The 19,588-nt window shown below is 40.2% G+C and overlaps 1 protein-coding gene across 1 annotated transcript in view; it reads right to left on the bottom strand.

Annotated features, from left to right (window-relative positions):
- Positions 1 to 19,588, bottom strand: part of LOC131446138 (astrotactin-2) — a 249,769-nt gene that overhangs the window by 197,540 nt on the left and 32,641 nt on the right. The window contains exon 2 of the mRNA XM_058617167.1: positions 4,655 to 4,842. Coding sequence (XP_058473150.1) covers positions 4,655 to 4,842 — 188 coding nt within the window. The remainder of the gene's footprint in view (positions 1 to 4,654; positions 4,843 to 19,588) is intronic.

Raw genomic sequence — 19,588 nt, 5'->3', positions numbered from 1 at the left:
AACTTCAGCGGCACAAAGTGAGTTGAGACAAATGCACGGACAGATAGCAAACGACGGTGAAGCAGAGTTGACTAGACATGATTCCCGGGCAGATTTCCTAGTCACCAACAAGTCCCCAAAGTCAATGGCGAGTGGTTGATGAGTAGACGCAGTTTGTGAAAGGAGCAAGACATAGAGAGAGAGAATGCGAAACAATAATATATTACTGTGATGCTCAATAATTGATTACATAGTAAAACAGCAGAGGAAACATCAAACCATCAAGCCACAACATATGTTCAATCCACAGCATTAAAGTGAAAGCAGAGTGAAATACAACAACGAGGATGGAGACTGGATTTCTACAGCTACAGAAAAGTCCCAGACAGAATGTCTGTGCTTAAGATGTTAATGTCTAAATGTCCTTATTGGGCAAGATGAAATATGAAAGAGGCTACATCTGAGCGAAGGCCTTATAGTGCAAAGCTCGATATACTTGTTAAATAGAGAGCTGGTGTTATGAAACCAAATTTGCTGAATTTTTATTTCATGCAACTGGTGCTGCATTTTAGTTGTGCAAAGACCTTGACAAGGAAAACAAGTGCAAAGAAGTGAGAACTCGTCTAAGTTGGGGAGCAAACACAGGTTCAAGGTTTTGAATTTTGGATTTTTTTTTATCTAACAGATAAATGTGTGCACATAATTTCCAAATCAAAGATAAGGCAATGAATGAGGACAATGTGTTAGAATTGTTTTGTTTTATTCATCGCTGCTGGCAAGGTCTTTTTCTTTTAATGGCGCCTTCATTTACGGACGTAAATTAGAAAAAGTTGCCGCCCGATAAACAATGTCTCTCAGCAGCATCTGTACTTTTCCTGCGCTGACAGTCATGTAAAAGTGTCCGTTCAAATCATACAGCTAAAAATAAGATTATCACCATTTCCATGCTTCTTCAAGAAGCACAAGTTTTCTGTTTCTATGTCTCCTTTAATCATAGCCACACTCACTGAAGGCAGTGAAAGCATTGCTTTGAAAAGAACCAAAGAAGAAAAGGCCTGAAATTACTTACAAAAGCATAATGTATGAGAAAAGACACAGAGTTAATACATACATGGAAATTCAACTTACTATTTTTTTATATAGTTTAAAAAGGCAGTAACAGTATATATATATATATATATATATACTGTTACTGCCTTTTTGTGTTGCTTTCATTGCAAAGCTGATTTGACCACTTGTCATTTGGGTCATAAACATGCCATACTGGGTTTAAATACGGCTAAAATAATCACGTTTTATGAAATAGTGTTGAAGCAGTCTACAGACTAATAACAACGTTTAGTGCCCAACTCAAGGACAAACGCCAAAACCTCTTATTATTATGATCCGCAGTTATGTTTTATTATTAGGCAACCTCTGGAGGCTGCAGTAAAAAGAAGAAGGAACTTTGACAACAGAGGAGCAACTAAGTTCATCACTGAAATAGCAGACATGAACCACATGACACACACACACATACACACACTCACACACAACCATCATCACATTTACTGCCTGTGTCAGTTTCAACTCCATGACACAGTAGTGCAAACCATTTTCACTTGAAGTGTCACCCAAAGTGTCGTGAGGGTGAGAAATAAAGAGGCGGGGCCGCGAGCGTGCGTGCGAGGTGAAAGGAATCATGGGAACGAGGGTGGGGGAGGTGGCGTATGTATGCAGAAGACAGCGGCGCTGGAACAGAAATAGTGAATGAGGTGGGATGTAGAACAATTCAACAACAGATTTTATCAGCCAAGGCACATTCCCACTACTGTGCAAATGTGTGTGGTGATTTAAAGTGAAAGCAAATCCATGGAACGGAATCATAACACACACAGGTGTAGCAAAAAAAAAATAAACAAAAAACAAAATAATAATATAATAATCCATACTTCATAATACACTAAAACATATTTAAGTCATAAATAATAAATAATAAATATCATATCACGCCGGTGACATCGCATATCCCTACATTTTAATTCAACAAACACATGTGCCTTTTTTCACCTCGTTACCTCGTTTGACTTGACGTCTTCGGCTGCTGCTTGACTAATGTCGTCTCATCTGATGTTGGCATTATTGAATGCTTTGCTTCTCCTACTCCGTCTTGGACATCTGTTGTTGTTTTCTTTTCATTTTGAATTACATTGTGCTTTCGCTAAATTTAGCAGAGTGAACCCAAACTTTAGAGTGCTGGTCCTTCGGTAGCGTTGTTGTTATTGGGAATATCAGACTGTTCTACGGCTAGTAATTGTCTGCTTATTGATATTGATTAAAGTGTTGACCCAGGGTTCTAGCCAGGATTTTATTTTAGCGTAATGCAGGCCAAATTGTCCCTTAAACAGCATTGGTCATTGCCTGTGTGTGTGTGTGTGTACACGCGTCCTTTTTAGCTTGTACAAGTGTTTGTGGCAGATCTTGATGCCTTGAATAAAAACTCATACTCTTACACTTCAAACTTACACTTTAATAAGCAGCTAGTATCTATTAAGTGATATAATTGAAGTGATCACCTGACCTATCACTCAAAACCTGTGCACGCATTCACGCTCCTGCGAGTACTTGCGGCGGAAACCCATTTTCAGACTTTCCCCAGCAACAAGAAATGGCATTTTCTGATTGGCAGATAGGTTTGCACTATATTTCAATAATATACATATACATATACATATATATATATATATATACATACATATACTGTACATATATATAAACATATATATACATATACATATATATATATATATATATATATATATATATATATATATATATATATATATATACATATACACACAGTATATATATATACAGTATATATATATCAATTTAATATCTGTTCTCACAGTCACAACTGTGTAGCTGAATGTTGTCACCAAAAACTAATACTAAGAAAGTCACTACGAATTCCTCCCATTGCATTAACACCAATGTGTCCTGTGAAAAAAAAAAAAAAAAACCCTCAGTGCCAGCTGGAAGGACAAACACTAACACCACACTCATTATGTAGTATGGTGATAAGTCATTGCTTATCTAAAGTGCACGATCGCGATGAGGTGTCTCGACACAACAGAGGATTAACAGGAGTAGCGACACACTTGAACTGTGACAGACGGGTCATCGGCCTGCAAAGATAGTTTAGTAGCAGTAAATGGATCCGATGTCGGGACACCGAGCATTCCAGTAACGAGATGTTTGACGCGAGACGGTTAAAGGAAACCACATGATCGAAGTGACTCAACGATGCAAAGTAAATCTGTGCAACCTGCAATGTTGTTGGGGGTTTTTTTATGTTTGAATTTAAACTATGACAGAAATCTGCATCGTTAATGAAAAGCAAGGTTTCGGTGCTTGTTAGTAGTGACCTCTGCATGATTTTCATATGATTATGGACAAATTAGACCGTAGCTAGACTCCTCCGTCAAGGTAATGAATAAGAACGCTGAAGTTTTTGCAGTCACACAATTAACTTTGAAATGACCTGTTACATTTCTTCTGAATAATCCTCTTTTATTTTTTTTGTCAGATAATTAAAAGATACATTTTTGCCCCTAAGTGAAAGTAGAAGAAACTGAGGTTTTGAACAATGGAAAACACACGTATGGGCAATATCTATTTTTATTGTGTATACTATATTATAATATTAGTTTCATACTTTAACCCGTTAACACCGAGCATATAGCAGATGACACGTTTGCACAAGCGCACTTTGCATTAGCGTAATTACGTAAATCTCCCCCAGTTTCCGAAAGCTGAGAAGATGCACGCCAAAGCATTTCACCCGGCGGATCAGCGTCGTTGTCACCAGAGAGGAGAGAGTTGAAGAACGCCACGGAAATGGAAATATTTTTGCCTGCTTTTGGACTTTTGAGACAAAGACTCAAACAAGTGTTATATTAAATGTGTTATACTGTTCAAATTTAAAATGTAACATGCAAGAATCATGGTGTTCATGTACAACTACAGTGTTTTTCTTCATTTGAAATTGTCAAGGCACTATTTTAACATGCAGTGTAAAGTGTAAAAGGGCAAGTGTAAATAACTGCCAGATAATGGACATTTTCTGGCCCTTTTATGGTTAAAATAAGCAAAAAAAGTTGAAGTTAAAGGGTTAAACTTATATATATATATATATATATATAAGTATATATATATACATATATACATATACCTATATACACGACTATATTTTTATACTGGCTTATTATGACATCAATCAATTCTAAATCTCAAAGCATATCTGTCCAGTGCATCATATACAGAACTTTCATGTTGTCTTGTTAATGAAGACAATTTACAGTGATACACATTGCTCTTGAATGACTGCCCAACCCAACTCTTCATCAAAATAACAGATGCACAATCACAAGAACGGAATACCAGGAAATGTACTGTACATGGTAATTGCCTAAGGTAATGCATGAAGGCTGGATGAATATTTATGTGACAACCACAGGCGTGACTGGTCAGCGTGCAAGTTTGTTAACCCCCGGTCAACCCCCCGCGACCACATGGATGATAATATAGAAAACAGTTTCTACAAAAGCAGCCGCCATGCACCGCACATGCATCCCAACCTGAGTGTGTGCACGTGCACGACCGCGTTAGTTGTGTATCAGTGTTTGCATCTTACCATAACTGAGATGTGCAGCAGATGCATATGTTCATGGAGGACATGAGCAGGTTCCCGGGCTGCGGGCGGTGTCGTGTGAGCTACAAGCTCAGACTCAGTCATAGACACATGGAAAAACAGCGTTCCATTTTCCAACCACTGCTGCTTCCAGTGCACTTGAGAAATATCTTCACCTGTACCTGACATCTCTGCAGAGGAGAAACGAGAGGGTGTCAGTGTGCGAGATCAAACATTACATCCACTGACATTCAAACTGTGAGTGTTAAACATCAAGCAACAAAACATTCTGTGAAGAATAAACAGCAGTTACATTATGCATTATTATTATTATTAGTATTATTATTATTATACTTGTGCGGCACGTCTCGATGCCACAGCTACAAACCTTGAACTTTTTGGACAGACTTCTAAGGGCTGTCATAATCTATGCTGTTGTGTAGATTGCTCGGTAAGAATTACTGTCATGCCACTGCACTGATTGGCTGCTTTCATGGAATCTGTATGATGACAACATTTTTTCACCCATGGTATTAAGTCAGAGATTAGTCTAATGTCCCAAAAAAAGTCCCAGCCATTCCAATTCAGTTCTGACCAGAATGAGCCACAGACAAGACAAGAAAGGCTAAAAACTATTTGATTACATTCCTCTCATGTGTCAGACAGACACACAAAATAAACAATGAAGAGAATGACAACAAGTCTATCACATTATACGGTGTATTTCTAAAAAAAAAAAAAACTACTTCACGCCATTCAGTATATCCATCTTATCTAAATAAATCATTCTATATTTTGTAGCAGTATAAAACCATTAGCTCCAGGGTGGTGCTGGCAATACGTGCCCGACATGAAAAGGAAGCTAGAAGCGTTTAACAGCAGAGGGAGCGAGGGAAGTGTGCAAATTAAAGGAAAGAAAAACACTCAATTGTAAGTTATGAGGCGATCAAAAAAAAAAAAGAAGAGCAAGGAGATCGGCGGGTTTATCCCGATATGGATCACGGCACAAGGATCTAACGCTACTGTGGGGGGGGGAGTACTTCAGTGCTGTGAAGCCTCGGGGAGCCTGAGATTGTAAGGCCAGATACAGTATTTGTCACAAGGCTGGGTGACAAGGGCACAGACATCAACTGACACCTCCTATCAGTGCCGGGTTGCAAATGACAAATGGTTTTCGTTACAGCTGCTTATTAGCCCACTGACTCTGGGTCAGAGGAAACGGGAGGCAGGGGACTGCCGTGTGAGAGCCTTCTGGTGCAGCATGGGAACGTTCAAAACAGATACCCCCCCCATAAAATAAGGTATACACTACTCATAATACCATGTCCGGGTCACACGGGTCCCCCCCATGTGTGGGTTCTCTCTGGTTTCCTCCCACAGTCCAAATAACCTGTGCACTCTAAATTACCCGTAGGTGTTAATGGTTGTTCGTCTCTGTATGTCGGACGCCCCTGTGATGGACTGGCGAACTGTCCAGGGCGTACCCCACCTTTCACCCTGTGTCGGCTGGGATTAACTCCCCGCGACCCCCATGCGGAGGAAGTTGTAGACAATGAAGCAATATGTAACTTAACGGCAGATATACCTATATATAGGGACCTTATAACTATTTTTACATCATCATTTCATTCACCATTTTCCTTAACCCTTTAACACCGAGACACGTTTCAGGAACACGGACAAGCAGCAGAGAGGAGAGAGTGGGAAGAACACCTGTATATAGTTTCCACTTTTTGGCCTGTCTTTGCACATTGAGAGACAAATGTTATTGTAAATCTGTCTCAGACTGTTCCAATTTCCAATTTACATACGCACAATCTGTTGTTGGTGTACAACTGCAGTGTTTTCCTTCATTTTAAATTGCTAATGCACTATTTTTAACATGCAGCAAATTGGAAAGAACTGTCACATATTGAAAGCTATTCTGGAAAAAACGGGCAAAAGCACTTAGTTACAGGACATTTTCTGGTCCTTTTTATGGTTAAAATAAGCAAAAGAAAAGTTAGGTGTTAGCGGGTTAATTATTCATGTATAATCACAAGCATTTCCATGATGTTGTGTTTTCAGAAAAGAACTGCAATTCTCACATTTTCTCATGATATTGGCATGTAATCATCCTGCCATATACCCTATGTATTGATGAATTGATATAATTTGTCATCAATATAGCAAAAAAAGTTCCTTATACACATAATCTGAAATCTCTCTGACAATTAAAAAAAAAAAAAGTCTCCCTCTTGCAGTAGAACAGAGAAAAAGTTCTGCACACTTTGGCCGCATACAGCTTAGGAGAAAATGTGTGTGAACCTATTAATGCCTTAGCTCTTGGCTATTCGACTCTTTATGTGTTAATCTGTTCGCTGAAAATGGACAGCTTGAACTTTAACCTCGACAGAAGATGAAGCTTTCGTCTGCCGGGCCAACAGTGAGCTTTCTCCTCCCATCTGTTACAGTTTTAAAGATCCCGTGTGTGAAATTCAGATGGAATTATTTTCATTTGGCAGAAACTCAAGATCAATAATTGTATTACAGTTTTAAGTGTACCATCTCCTGATTATATGGAAAGTTCACTTGTTTTATTACCCCAGAATGAGCCTACTGTATTTATATATGGAGCCAGGTCAGCTCTACAAAGGCGTCCATTTCATACCACCGTGTTTTTACAATAGCCCACAAACTGACCAATTAAACTGAAGGCCACATAGCTTCTCCAACACACTTAGAAGGGAATGGGGAGGGATATTCGGCGTCAACATGCCGAGTCAACTTTATTTCTAGAGCACATTTAAAAAAACAAGCAAGGTTGACCAAAGGGATTTAGAGATTTCAATAAAATAATTAGTAAATTAGTAAAATGGTGACATAATAGAAGATAGATAGATACTTTATTCATCTCACAGAGAAATTCACAGTTCAGCAGCTCCAGAATATGTTACACGATAGTAAAATGGTGAAATAGAAGTGTCCCGGTTGACTACTTTTATCCTGAAGTGGCCAAGGAGAAGAGGTGGGTCTTTGAAAGCGATTTAAAATGTTCAATGGTGGGGGCAGATTTAATTTCCATGGGTAACTTGTTCCAAAGTTTAGGGGCAGCTACAGAAAAGGCCCAATCGCCTCGGGGTCTGGATTTTGGCACATCTAAAAGCAGCCTGTTATTAGACCTCAGAGCTCGGGATGGAGCGTGAAGAAAAAGAAGGTTCAGAGAGGTAAGATGGTGCCATACTGTTAAGAGCTTTAAAAGAAACAATTTAAAACATTTCATCCTTAAACGAAGAGGAAGCCGGAATCGAACGAGTTTGTGATATATATCGGTATCGGACACAAAAAAAGTGGTATCGTCCCATCCCTGATTTTTACCGACTGTCATATGAAAGCGATTGTGTTTTAACTGCTTGGGGAGTGAACATTTATTCATTCATTCATTCACTTTCAACCACTTTATCCTCTCGAGGGTCATGGGGGTACACCCTCGGACGTGTCGTGAGTCTATCACAGGGCCAACAGACAGAGACAAACAACTATTTACTCTCACATTTAGAGAGTCCAATTAATTCAACTCTAATGTCTTTAGTGGACACGACGCCGGGTCCTCACCTGGTCTTGAACTGTGGCCTTCTGCTTGGCAGACATCTCACTCACTTTGTTACACTACGCTTTTTTTTTCGGTCCCTTAAAACCTTGGAAACGGTAAAACTCTGGGCTCAAATTGACCATATGAGGCTGAAGAGGACGTTACAGTGTTGTTTTAAATGTTGCACTGAAGGAAGAAACAGTTATGAAGGAAGGATGGACAGACATTCAATTGTCGTGTGGATGAGGGAACTATTTAGAGACAAAAAGGATTGTGTGTGTGTGTGTATGCCTGTCCTTGTCCTTTGCGCTGTGAGGCTTGTCATTGGGCATCGAGCCAGACATTAGTGGGATATAGGTCTATGGCCTCAAGGTCTGCTTGTAAATCATTAGGAGGAACATTATTAATGTGGATACAGTGGGTGGCTGTGTGCGCATGTGTACACAGTACTCGTGTGTAATGGAAGCAAGTTTGCTCCCAGCAAGGGTGTCAGCGGTACAATACACCCAGACTGAGTCCAAGGGCAACTCAAAGGAATGACATATTGCACAATAAAACAACAACAACAACAACAAAAAAACACACACACACAACAGAAATTGTGAGAAACGGTGTAACTTTTGCAGAGTATTAGATCTCATTGGTAGCGGTTGTGTTTTTCTTAGGGGTTATCAGAATTGCAGCCGTAAGGTTAGCAACACAGGCTTCAAACTTAGCAGGTGACTAAAGCCTGCCTCACACTAGAAGATAATTGGCCAGATTTTGGTCCGGATCTTGCCCAACAACCGAGGGTACCTCCAATTTTTGTCGGATTTGAAAAGATTATCTGGTGAAATGATCCTGTAGCGTGAGGGGTTAACCGACACCATTTTAACGCCATTGGACTGATCAGGGTGTTAAAGTATTAAACAGGACTGGGCAGTGGTTGGGGCATGAGCAGAACCCTGCAATGACCAATAAGAGGGAGTGAACCGGGAAAATGGATGTTGCGTACTTTTGTTTCTGTCTCGTCGGCCATGACTTCGTTCACATTCTTTTTTTTCTCAGCACAACTCACACACAACACCTATTAACGGCTGACCCAAATCCCTGGAAATCCCAAATCTCTTCCCGAAAATCATTTGACGTAACACCACAAGTGTGTGGCCCTACGTCTTGACTGGATCGTCTCATCTGTGCTTTCCCAGGATTAAAACCTTGAAAATCGGTTACAAAGTTCTTGTGTGTCTGTGGTCTCCCACATTCTTTGAAAACCCTCTAGTGTGGGGCAGGCTTTACAGCGGACTTTGGATATGAAATGCAAAGACATTGTAAGAAACGCAATAGATATTTTTATCACCATCTCACGCACACATTGTGCCATTCATCCGTCTGTTAATCACATTTCTGTTTGAACAGTTTGGCACATATTGAACGGGTACTGCAACAGTGTATGCCGTATACTACCTTGCCAACTACTCTCCGGTGGTCTAGTGATTAGATTCCGCACACTCGTCACAGCAGCTCGAGAACGATTCCCTGTTTGGGAATAAAGTTTTGGCAAATTCTCTGTAATATCAGTAAACCTGAACAGAAATCTGCTCAGTGATAGGCTGAAGACTGCGGCAACGGGAGGCATATGAATAAAATTGGGGGAAACTCGTTGTTTGATTGGCCTGTTTGTTCCATTTTACTAGCATCTTAAAGTATCCAGATTTTAGAGTCTGAAACATTACAAAACATTAAAAAAAAAAAAAATAACTCATCACAATAATATGCAATGATAACCAACTTTGACACAAAGTAAACCTTTTGTCATCTCTGATTACGGACCACACTATAGGAACACTGGAACAGAGTGTAAGAGGTTCAAAATCAATCATTTCAAGGCATAACATTATTTAAGACACATTTTATAAAGATCAACTTTTTAGTCGCTTCAAATTTGCAGAAAATAAAACACTCTGGGCCGTACAAATATTAAAACCTTGATTTTAGCACTTGTTCAGTTTTTGTAATTGACAGCACAGAGTCCTTCATAAAGCCCCCTTACACTTTGCACAGTCCACTTAAGATATAAGTGAAATCTTTTGAGCACACATTGCGGGGAGAACTCTTATTACAAGAGCCAGTTCTGGTGTAAGTGCTTACTTTGTGTCTTGCTGTGTAAAATCTTTCATCATCTTTTTTTTTTTTTTCACAAAGTTAATGATTTTCCCGTGTGATTTTTTTTTTTTTTACTGACCACAGTCTCTCAAAGATGCAAGGGATTCACGAAGACCGGGGAGCCATCACGCGGCGGAGACAGCCCTAACTCTGAATGCTTGCATCTTTAATGTATGCTTCTTGCCAAGTAAATAAATAAATACATAAAAATATCTTTGATCGAGGGATATTAATATTAATATATTAATCCAAGTAGTCTTTATGGGGTAGTAGGCTAAGTGCAGTTTAATGTTATCTAAATCTCGACTCAAATATAGTAATAGGTCAAACGAAATACATATTTACAACAAAAAAAGATAAAATATCTTTATTTTCCCGCCATATTTCATTATGGGATGTAGCAGGGCGATTTAATGGGGGCAACTCGAGCATTGGGTGGTATCCTGCCTTCACGCCTATGGCTGAAGTCGGGCAAAGTGCCACCGAACTGGCCACATGAGAACATAATCAGATCAGGTAACATATCTGTCATTTTCTTCTGCATCCTGAAGTAAAACAAATACCACTATGAGTAGCCAAATATTGATCAAAGGACCCAGAAAACCATTGCACTGCTTATTATACAACAATAAAAAACACAACCAAATGCCTTTGTCGTTTAATTTTAACCTATTCTTAACATGCTCACAGCTGCCCCTTGTGGAGGTAGAAGACAAACACCCCGCCGTTGCTCGTCAAAACTAAAACTGACTCAAACTAAACGTAACTTAAACTAAACGAGTGTTCAAAATTTCAAGATTTTAGTCTCTGAATTAACAGGGATTAAGCTACTCCTTTGGGGAGAAAGGCTGACAATCACGTTGGCCAGGACCAAATCCTGAGGCCGCTTCACTGACGATGAACCCTAAAAAACTCCCCTAATGCCATGACAGTATGCATGGTGATTTTACTAGGATATGGGGGACATTACTGGCACACTGTCACAGCTGGAGCCCATTTCAACAAGATGTGACAAAAATCGCATGAGCCCCGAGTCAAAATCTAATTCCTTGTCAATGGAGAATCTCCGAAATGTATATAAGCTGAATATATCTTCACCTCAGCGTTCTTATTTCCACTCGGTTTGACTTTAACATCTCCAAACTTTTATTTTTTTTATTTTTTTTCCCCCCCATTTGCTCTCAAAATACAGCATTACCCTTCTGATTAGATCTTTCTGAAACGACGTCATGACGATCAGTAAAGGCACACGCTGCGTGGTGATAATGACAATAACTGCCAAGGCTGCGCGGGAACACTGTCAGCCTGACAGACTGCCGACGGGGGATCGAAACATTCCTGCTATTAGAGTATATTGTGTGGGGATTGAAAAAAAGAAACACACATATGGAAAAAAACAAAGAACATATGCATGCGTGTAATGTATTCAGCCCTCCCACACACTAACACACATTCCAAAAAAGGTTGGCATTCATCATTTTACAGGTGATCATGGCAAATGTAAAGTCCGTGATTGTGCAGGCCTGACAGCTCCGTGACAGCTTGTCAGCTCGGCAACAAGCACGTGTCATCAACGTTTACAAGGATGAAAGTCGGCGCCCTAAAGGCACTTCGCTGACTGCCATTACATACATGGCATAATGTGTCACGCCCCACATCTCAATGTGCACGCGCTGCCTATATGAACGTCTCGTGACAACACACTGGGTGGATGAATATTCAATAATTCATAAGAGAGAATAAGGATGGATTAATTGGTTTCAAATATCCTCACCCAACCCCCCTGAAATCAAAGCAAGGACAGAAAGAGAGATGTGAGAGGAAAAGGGGGGGGGGAGGAAAGAGAGAGAGGGGGAGTCGAGCAGAGAGGGATATTTCAGTCTGACACACACAATATTAACAATATTAACAGACCTCCTCCCAGACATTCAAATTCTGTATGAAAGGCGCGAATAAACAAATTTCACATATTTTCACTTTCAACTTTGTACTCCTGCCAACAGGAACTCCTAATCAGGAGTGAAGCAAACATGGGGGTGGTGGTGGGGGGTGGGGGGGAGAGGGGGAATGTCTCCTTTATTAGCCACTAAATGGTCTGGGTGCCATACTCCCCAAATGCTAACTGTGCCATTACTGTTTATGAAGATCTAATGGGAGCTATGGAATGTTTAGGCAAGCACAGGCTTAACTACAAAAGGCACGCAGGGTTCCTCGATCCAATTCGACACCCTTGCAAACAAATGCCACCCAAATGTCTCATTGCAAACACTAATGAAATGTCTGGCATTCACATAAAGACCAATGAGAGTGAACACAATTAAAAGTGCATCAATGATGCATCGACAGTGTGTTTTCGGTCTGTTTGTTTTCCAGAAATTGCGACGCGTCCGCCACACACCACAAGATATGATAGAAGGTGCGTGTTGTTTTCTCATCAAGTTAATTTGAAACAAGTTTTCAGGCAATATCGGTGAAATGCTGCTCCATTCATTAAAAAAAATCGAATTATTCTGCTCAAATGTAAGTGAGTCAACGCATTTCTGAGTGTTAGAAGAAGTCAAGGTAAGTGAAAGAGAGGTTTGTTGACCATTAAGTTTGTGGAGAAAGGAAAGAATAAAGCAAAAGAAAGTGTTCTTCCCCCCCTTTCAATCCTCTAAGCACTGCAGATTGTTGTCGCTGTACTTCCCCCTTCAATCAGCACTGTGGGATCCATTTCTGTTGACTCAACACCTGTTTCTCTGGATGACCTGTTTTTCACCACCACCACCCCCTTCACATGCTCCTCCTCACTGCAGTGGCCACTTTATGCACACTGTACAGGCAACACTCATTGACACTGATCATTTTACAAAGGGTGGAAGAAAATATTGATACACTAGAATATCTCAATATTTATAGGCAAGATACCAAATTGATTATTTGAAGGGGTTTTGTGTAAAGCTAATCGATTATAATCGATTATTAAAATAGTTGGCAATTCATTTAATAATCGATTAGTTGGGTCTATGGTATTATATAGATGGTTGCTACCCCCTAATGTGGGGCAGTAAGCGCCATTAGCTGGATGCCGACCGCCGTAGAAGAATAAGAAGAAGAAGAAGAGAACCAATGCCACGCCTTGTGTAGCTCACGTGATTCTGGAAAAAGCGTTTGTGGTAAGTTCATTATATCCGATTAATAATTGATTCATCAAAAAAATAATCAACAGAATAATCAATTACCAAAGTAATTGTTACTTGCAGCCATAATTTTGTGTTGTATTTAAGCCTCCGACCACTAGTTGGCAGCAGGTTTTCAGCCATTTGTCTTTCTCCACCTCCTCTCACTAGACAAAAAACTGCATATTGTAAATGCATATACGATTGTTATTTTTACTATGCAATACTAATTATAGTTTTGGTATATACTAATATGATTTGTCCCTTATCCAAAATTCCCCATCTGTCCAACGAGTAGTTTTACACTTTTTCCAGAGAGGACTGAAAACTCTTTGGTTTAATGGTGCGAACACCATGAGCCTGCCATCTAAATATGAAATATTTATAGTATTTACAGTTAGCATAGTGTAATGGCATTCTACATTTCCTGGGCAAGCTGTTTTTGACAAACCAAACAGCTGTTTGGGGTATTATCAGTGGACCAGGATTTTAAACAGTGAGAACAACTTTGTCCCAGGAGTTCTGAGTGGGTTCTAGTAAAGGACCTCCTGCTAATGAGAAGCTGTGCTAGTGCCACTCAGCCTTTATTGCCGATTTCCTCACCCACACTAGCTGCTATTGTGCTCAATCACTATGGCAGTTTTTGGACTGATCACCAACACCCTGCTAAAGAAAAAAAACAATCATATTTCCAGAAGCGCCACTAGTAAAACCCGCAGCACTAAGAAGAAGGTGACTTACGACTTCAGAACGCACAATCAAGGTGTGGCAATAAGTCCATTAGGAAGTTGAAGTGAGTGCTTTAAAAACAGGCACATATGTCATCCTTTCTTTCCCCCCTAAACATCCCTGGAGTTAAGTGAAAGTCAAAGCCATATAATGTGTCTTGTGTCTGTAAGGATATAAATTATATTACTGAAATAAAAAAAAAGAAAACCCAGCCATCTCCAACCATTGCTAAACATTATCCTATGTACAATATATTCTCACAACAAAGACAACTGACAAAGTGACCAATTAATGAATAAAGGAACAGTATTTGTTGTATAGCGGGGGTTAGAACATTTCACGGAAACCTCATGTAAATAGAATAAACAAAATAATAAATAGACTAATGACAAGCTGGCTATTGCCCCACTGTGTAAAAAATAAAAAATAACCTTACACATACTTTACTTTACTGTACACGTCAAAACATATTTTGCGGTACACCAAGAATTTAGCAACCTTAACCCACTAAAAACAACTTCAAGCTCAATTTATGCGTGGATCTATAAATGCCTTGTCCATGGTGCTCTTTCTTCAGGATTAGTGAGGCAGAGTGCCAAAAGACAAACCAAAAACAAGAGCCCTTCTACTCCTAATGTATTTTAAGTGACACATTAACGGGATAAACAGACCCCTTATCTGCTGAGTGCATGGGCGTCTTCTAAAACGCTACAATCCCATTAACAAGACCTATTCAAATCTAATCTCATCTCTCTCCCTCACCGCAATGTAAGGGGGATTTCACCAATGGGGGTCGTCTGCTTGTGCCCAAGTGGGAGGCTCGACTGCAATAATACACACATTAAGATTGACAAATCCTTTGTTTTGGCGACCTCAATTGAGACCTGATGGCATGTTTCCACCAAGTGCGTAAGGTATGGTACGTATTTTTTTGCGTTTCCATTTGGTATAGTACCAAAATAACAAGCCCCAACCATTCCATTTTTCGGTACCAGAGTAATGGTACGGTACGGTAAAGTGAGTTGATTGGGCGAATTGTACGATATGGTATGGGTGGAGCTAGACCAAAAACAGTCAGTGGTTTGGGCGACAGAAGGGTGTCACTCCCTGGCGACCAGTGTTTCTTCAACAGCGGCAGTCTCAATTGACGTCTCGCTATAACGGCCACAAACCGAGCAGGAAAAATACTGCTCCGTTGCTGTCTGTTACGTTGTTGGCACACCGGTACAATGTCACCCTACATATCTCACTGACAATGGCCACAAAGTAAAAGAAACAGATATTGCACTGAACTTATAAGACCAATTGAAAAATATTGTTCAGATATTAATGGCAACGTGCCACGGCTGCCTCATGTCAACTTTTCAACGGGCAAGGCGTTAACTTAGACTACAGATATTACGAGGCCAGCCACAGCTCATCGGATTTGCATTAAGTCCCACGAAGCAAGACCTGATGCCAGTCCGTTTTTAAAAGTGCAGCAAATGTCTGGAAACCAGTGGAGCATAGAGGACTGTCCTCTGCTGATAAACGTATGTGCTGGTTGTAAAGAAGATATATTTGAAACACAGGCATATTCATCCCACAGACCACAGAGAAGAGGGCAATAAGTGAAGGGAAGACGGTGGATAAATGTCAACAGCTAATAAATCAATCTCTGGTTATGCGAAAGGAAAAAAAAAGAGATTTTTTTTTAAATCACTGTGAACAAATACAAACAACTATTTTTTGATAATTTGGACATTCTAGTTCGACCCAATTTTTTGATATACACTGATGATAAAGATTTTGCGTAACTATGGTTGGCTGCTTTAAAAGATGCACCAGCTTGATAACACTGAGCCCAGTTCCAGATGGTTTTAGTGTGATCACCTGCATGGGTCATGGCCCAGGGCCAGTAGAAATGGCCTTCATCCAACAGTGATGGCCTTGTTCCAACAGGCCATGACGTGTTAAGTGTACCCAATCAAAAACACACAGGTCAAGGCTTCATCTGAAGTGGAAATTCAACGGGGGGCTCTTCCACATCCCAGAATGTGTTTGAGGAAGAGAAGAAAATTACAAATTGCTTGGTCAAGGATTTCATACATAATGGGTTCTGTCTATCAGGAGTAGCCACATGGGATGTTTCTGTGTTCAACTACCTCCCTCTCTTGGTTCAGAATCCATTTGGTTATATCTCCCCTCTCTCTCGCTTGCTGGACTTCTGCTCACTAGCCACATCCTGGAATAGCCTCAGAAATTAAAAATCGAGTCCCGCCCTCGTAACTGTACGAACCATCAAGAATAATGATTTACTCTGCAAGCGCTGTACACTGTCTTGTCTTCATCTCCCTTACAACTACTATTTAGCTCGCGTCTGCTGCTTTTTAGGGTCAGACACGCCGTCAGTCTCAGCCACCTCCAAGGATAATAGTTTTCCAATCCTGAGACGCACCCAAGTTCACTGCTAAGTCAAGTATTGTGTCTGCAAGAGTCATGCGGGGAGACGATATGGATGGTTCAAATGTTGGCAGAGACATAACTTTCATTGCTGTCTGTAAGTACTGACAGGTCTCAGACAGCGATTTAGGCCTTGGCACAGCAAGGTCTGGATTGCAGCAGTGTCCCTCAAGCTGTTATTTTGTCCCATAATGAATGTTGTCATTGTACTGGCACTGAATACTTTAGAAAGGTAAAGAGGAACCGGTCTCTAACTATTTTCTGCGTAACAAGTCTGGCTCAACATGATGAGCTTGACAACTTGCCAGCTGCTTGCAGGATACATACATTCCACCTGCCTCAGGCTCTGTGGTGACATATACGGAAGGTCTTAATCATCTTCACCCAGGAAGTAGATGCTGAGGCACTGCTCTCTGACTCTGTAGCCCATAACAACATGGTCACTATAAGAGTGCATCCTTTTAATGACTTCCATGTCAAGCTTGAGGCAAAGCAACATTAGTGTGCCAGATCGGGAGGCAGAAGGCTCAGCAGAGTTATTGGTTTGCCGCTGTGCTTTTTGTGCTGAAGCAACGCTTTCTTTCTTTTTTTAGTGAACACAATCACAAAACAGAGGGGGAAAACCTAATGTCTACATTTGGGAGAGTGGTAGTCAGAGTCAAAGATGATTTCCTTGATAAAAGCACATTTCACTGAAAAGTGGGTAAGACCTGTGGAGAGCCACAAACAAAAACACACCAAATAATCAGAATCGAGTATTTGATTTACATTTACCAGAGAGCATCTTTCAGGTGTGATAATGACAAAGATGAACATCCTGAATTGGTGAGTTTGGTCATTTTTGCTCCTCACATGATTCATTTATTTTTAGGCACATTCTCGTCAGCTTACCTTTTCAACCACTCTTGTTAAAACACCTAGTGTAAATAAATGTAATGCTTCTCTCTTTTTTTTTTTAAAGCATAGTTGACCATTACACCTTTAACCTCGGTGCTCATGCCTCTTATCTCCCCTCTTCCCACCAGCGCTATGCTTGTTGTCAGTGTATACTTCAGTGCCCGTCTTCCTTTTCGAAGAATAAGCAGCTGAGGCCAACAACTCGCAGCCTCTGGCTGCCCTGTGTCTCTCTCGTGGTTACCACATATGTCAAATACTTTGTTGCACTAGTTGTGAATGTGAAAGAAATTATTTAATTCCTATGTCATTGGACTATATTTACTCAATTGGATATGGATCCAGCATATCTTTATTGTACCCAAATCTATACTTTTAGAAAGTCTTATTGCTACTTTGAAGAGGCAAAAATGTATTTATGCTGACTTGAAAGTACACATAGTGAAACATTTTACAACTGAGAAACTAAAAAGCAATTTAATGTGTTCAGTCAGCACAGTGGTTTAAAGAAAGCCCACATTTCTTTATCTAAATATTTAAGTTGTCTTGTTATATTGTGTTGTCTCATGCAGCAAAGCAAATTCCATCGTGTTTATTACTTGATTGGCAGTAAAACTGTTTCTGATTCTGATTTTGAGGATGAGCTGCAATAGATGCTTGTTCGCACCTTTGCAGATTACCCGGCAAATTTGCCAGGTAGCAAAAATGGTTTGATTTCCCACACAAGCCCACTGCTGGGAGACATTACTATCTAGATTAGGTACCCTAAAAATAACTCAAATACTGCACCACCAAGATCAGACTAGGTTTTGTAGGTCAAATCTGAATTGCTAAAACGGCCCTTAGACTGCAAAGCACCACTTGTGTGCCTCACTGACCACACCTCATTCTTAGATCAGTATGCATTCTAATAGATGCAATCGCATTTTTTATTCAAACAATGTTGGCACTGGATGGAAAAAAGGCCAACTCTGTGCTTTTGAAACTATAGAAAAAAGATATTTGTGTTGCGCTTGGCAAGCTATGCCCAACTGGCACTGGCTATCGTGAGCCACTCTGGAGCTTTATACTAATTTCCATTCCAAGTGAAACAATAGAATTTTCCCTCAAATAATCCAGCTGATTCAGCAATCAGATCTGATGAAACCTAAAACAGTGTCCTTGCAATGACAGAATAATGATTTAAAGTACAGACATTTCTCATAATTGGAGTGTTTCCGCTGAGTGGAACAGTTGAGTTCGGTATTTTTTTGCATTTCCATTAGGAGTAGTACAAGAGTCAGCGCCACTCCCTTGCAACTGGTGTTTCTTCAACACAGTCTATTCTAAAACAAAGCTTGACGTCTTGTTGAAACAGCTACAAACCGAGCAGAAAAAAAACCAAGCCGCTCCATGGTTGGATGTTGTCTGTCGTGTCCTGTTGTGTCCATGTTCGTTTGTTGTCGGCGCACTGGTACAACGTCACGCTACGCATCTTGCTGACACGACCATCTGGCACAGCGCACACCTCGCCTACCAAGTAAAGGTCCTGTTCTCAGTGGAAACGCAAGCCTGACCGAGGGCTTTAGCTTTCCAAACCGCACCGTTCTGTACCAAACCAAACAGAACCGTGGCTTATAATAAAAGCACTTTTAATGTTTCATATGTTTCTGTGGTTTGATGGCAACAATGTCATAAACAGATGGAGAAGTCCACCCGTGGAAGCACTCAGTTAATAAAAGCTCAAAATACCTACAGTATATCAACTAAAACAATATAATAGAGAACTTAAAGGGCACTTGCTTTTTTGTCTTTTTGGTTCGACCTACCTTAACCGTTTCCTGTCAGTTATTCCTTCCTGTTCCTCCTGAATATCTGTCCGGATCTATGAATGTGGTTCTGAGGTATGTTAAGTCATTGACAATCCTGCAAATAAATTATCCACTATAAATAAATAGCCTATGCTGTGTTAATTAATTTCCTGTGGGCATGGCTGTAGTTCACTTGATTAATGTTGGT

This window comes from Solea solea, chromosome 19, assembly GCF_958295425.1.
Source record: "Solea solea chromosome 19, fSolSol10.1, whole genome shotgun sequence".
NCBI classification, from domain to species: domain Eukaryota; kingdom Metazoa; phylum Chordata; class Actinopteri; order Pleuronectiformes; family Soleidae; genus Solea; species Solea solea.
The sequence above is the reverse complement of the archived record's forward strand: the minus strand, read 5'-3'. Positions and strand labels throughout refer to the sequence as shown.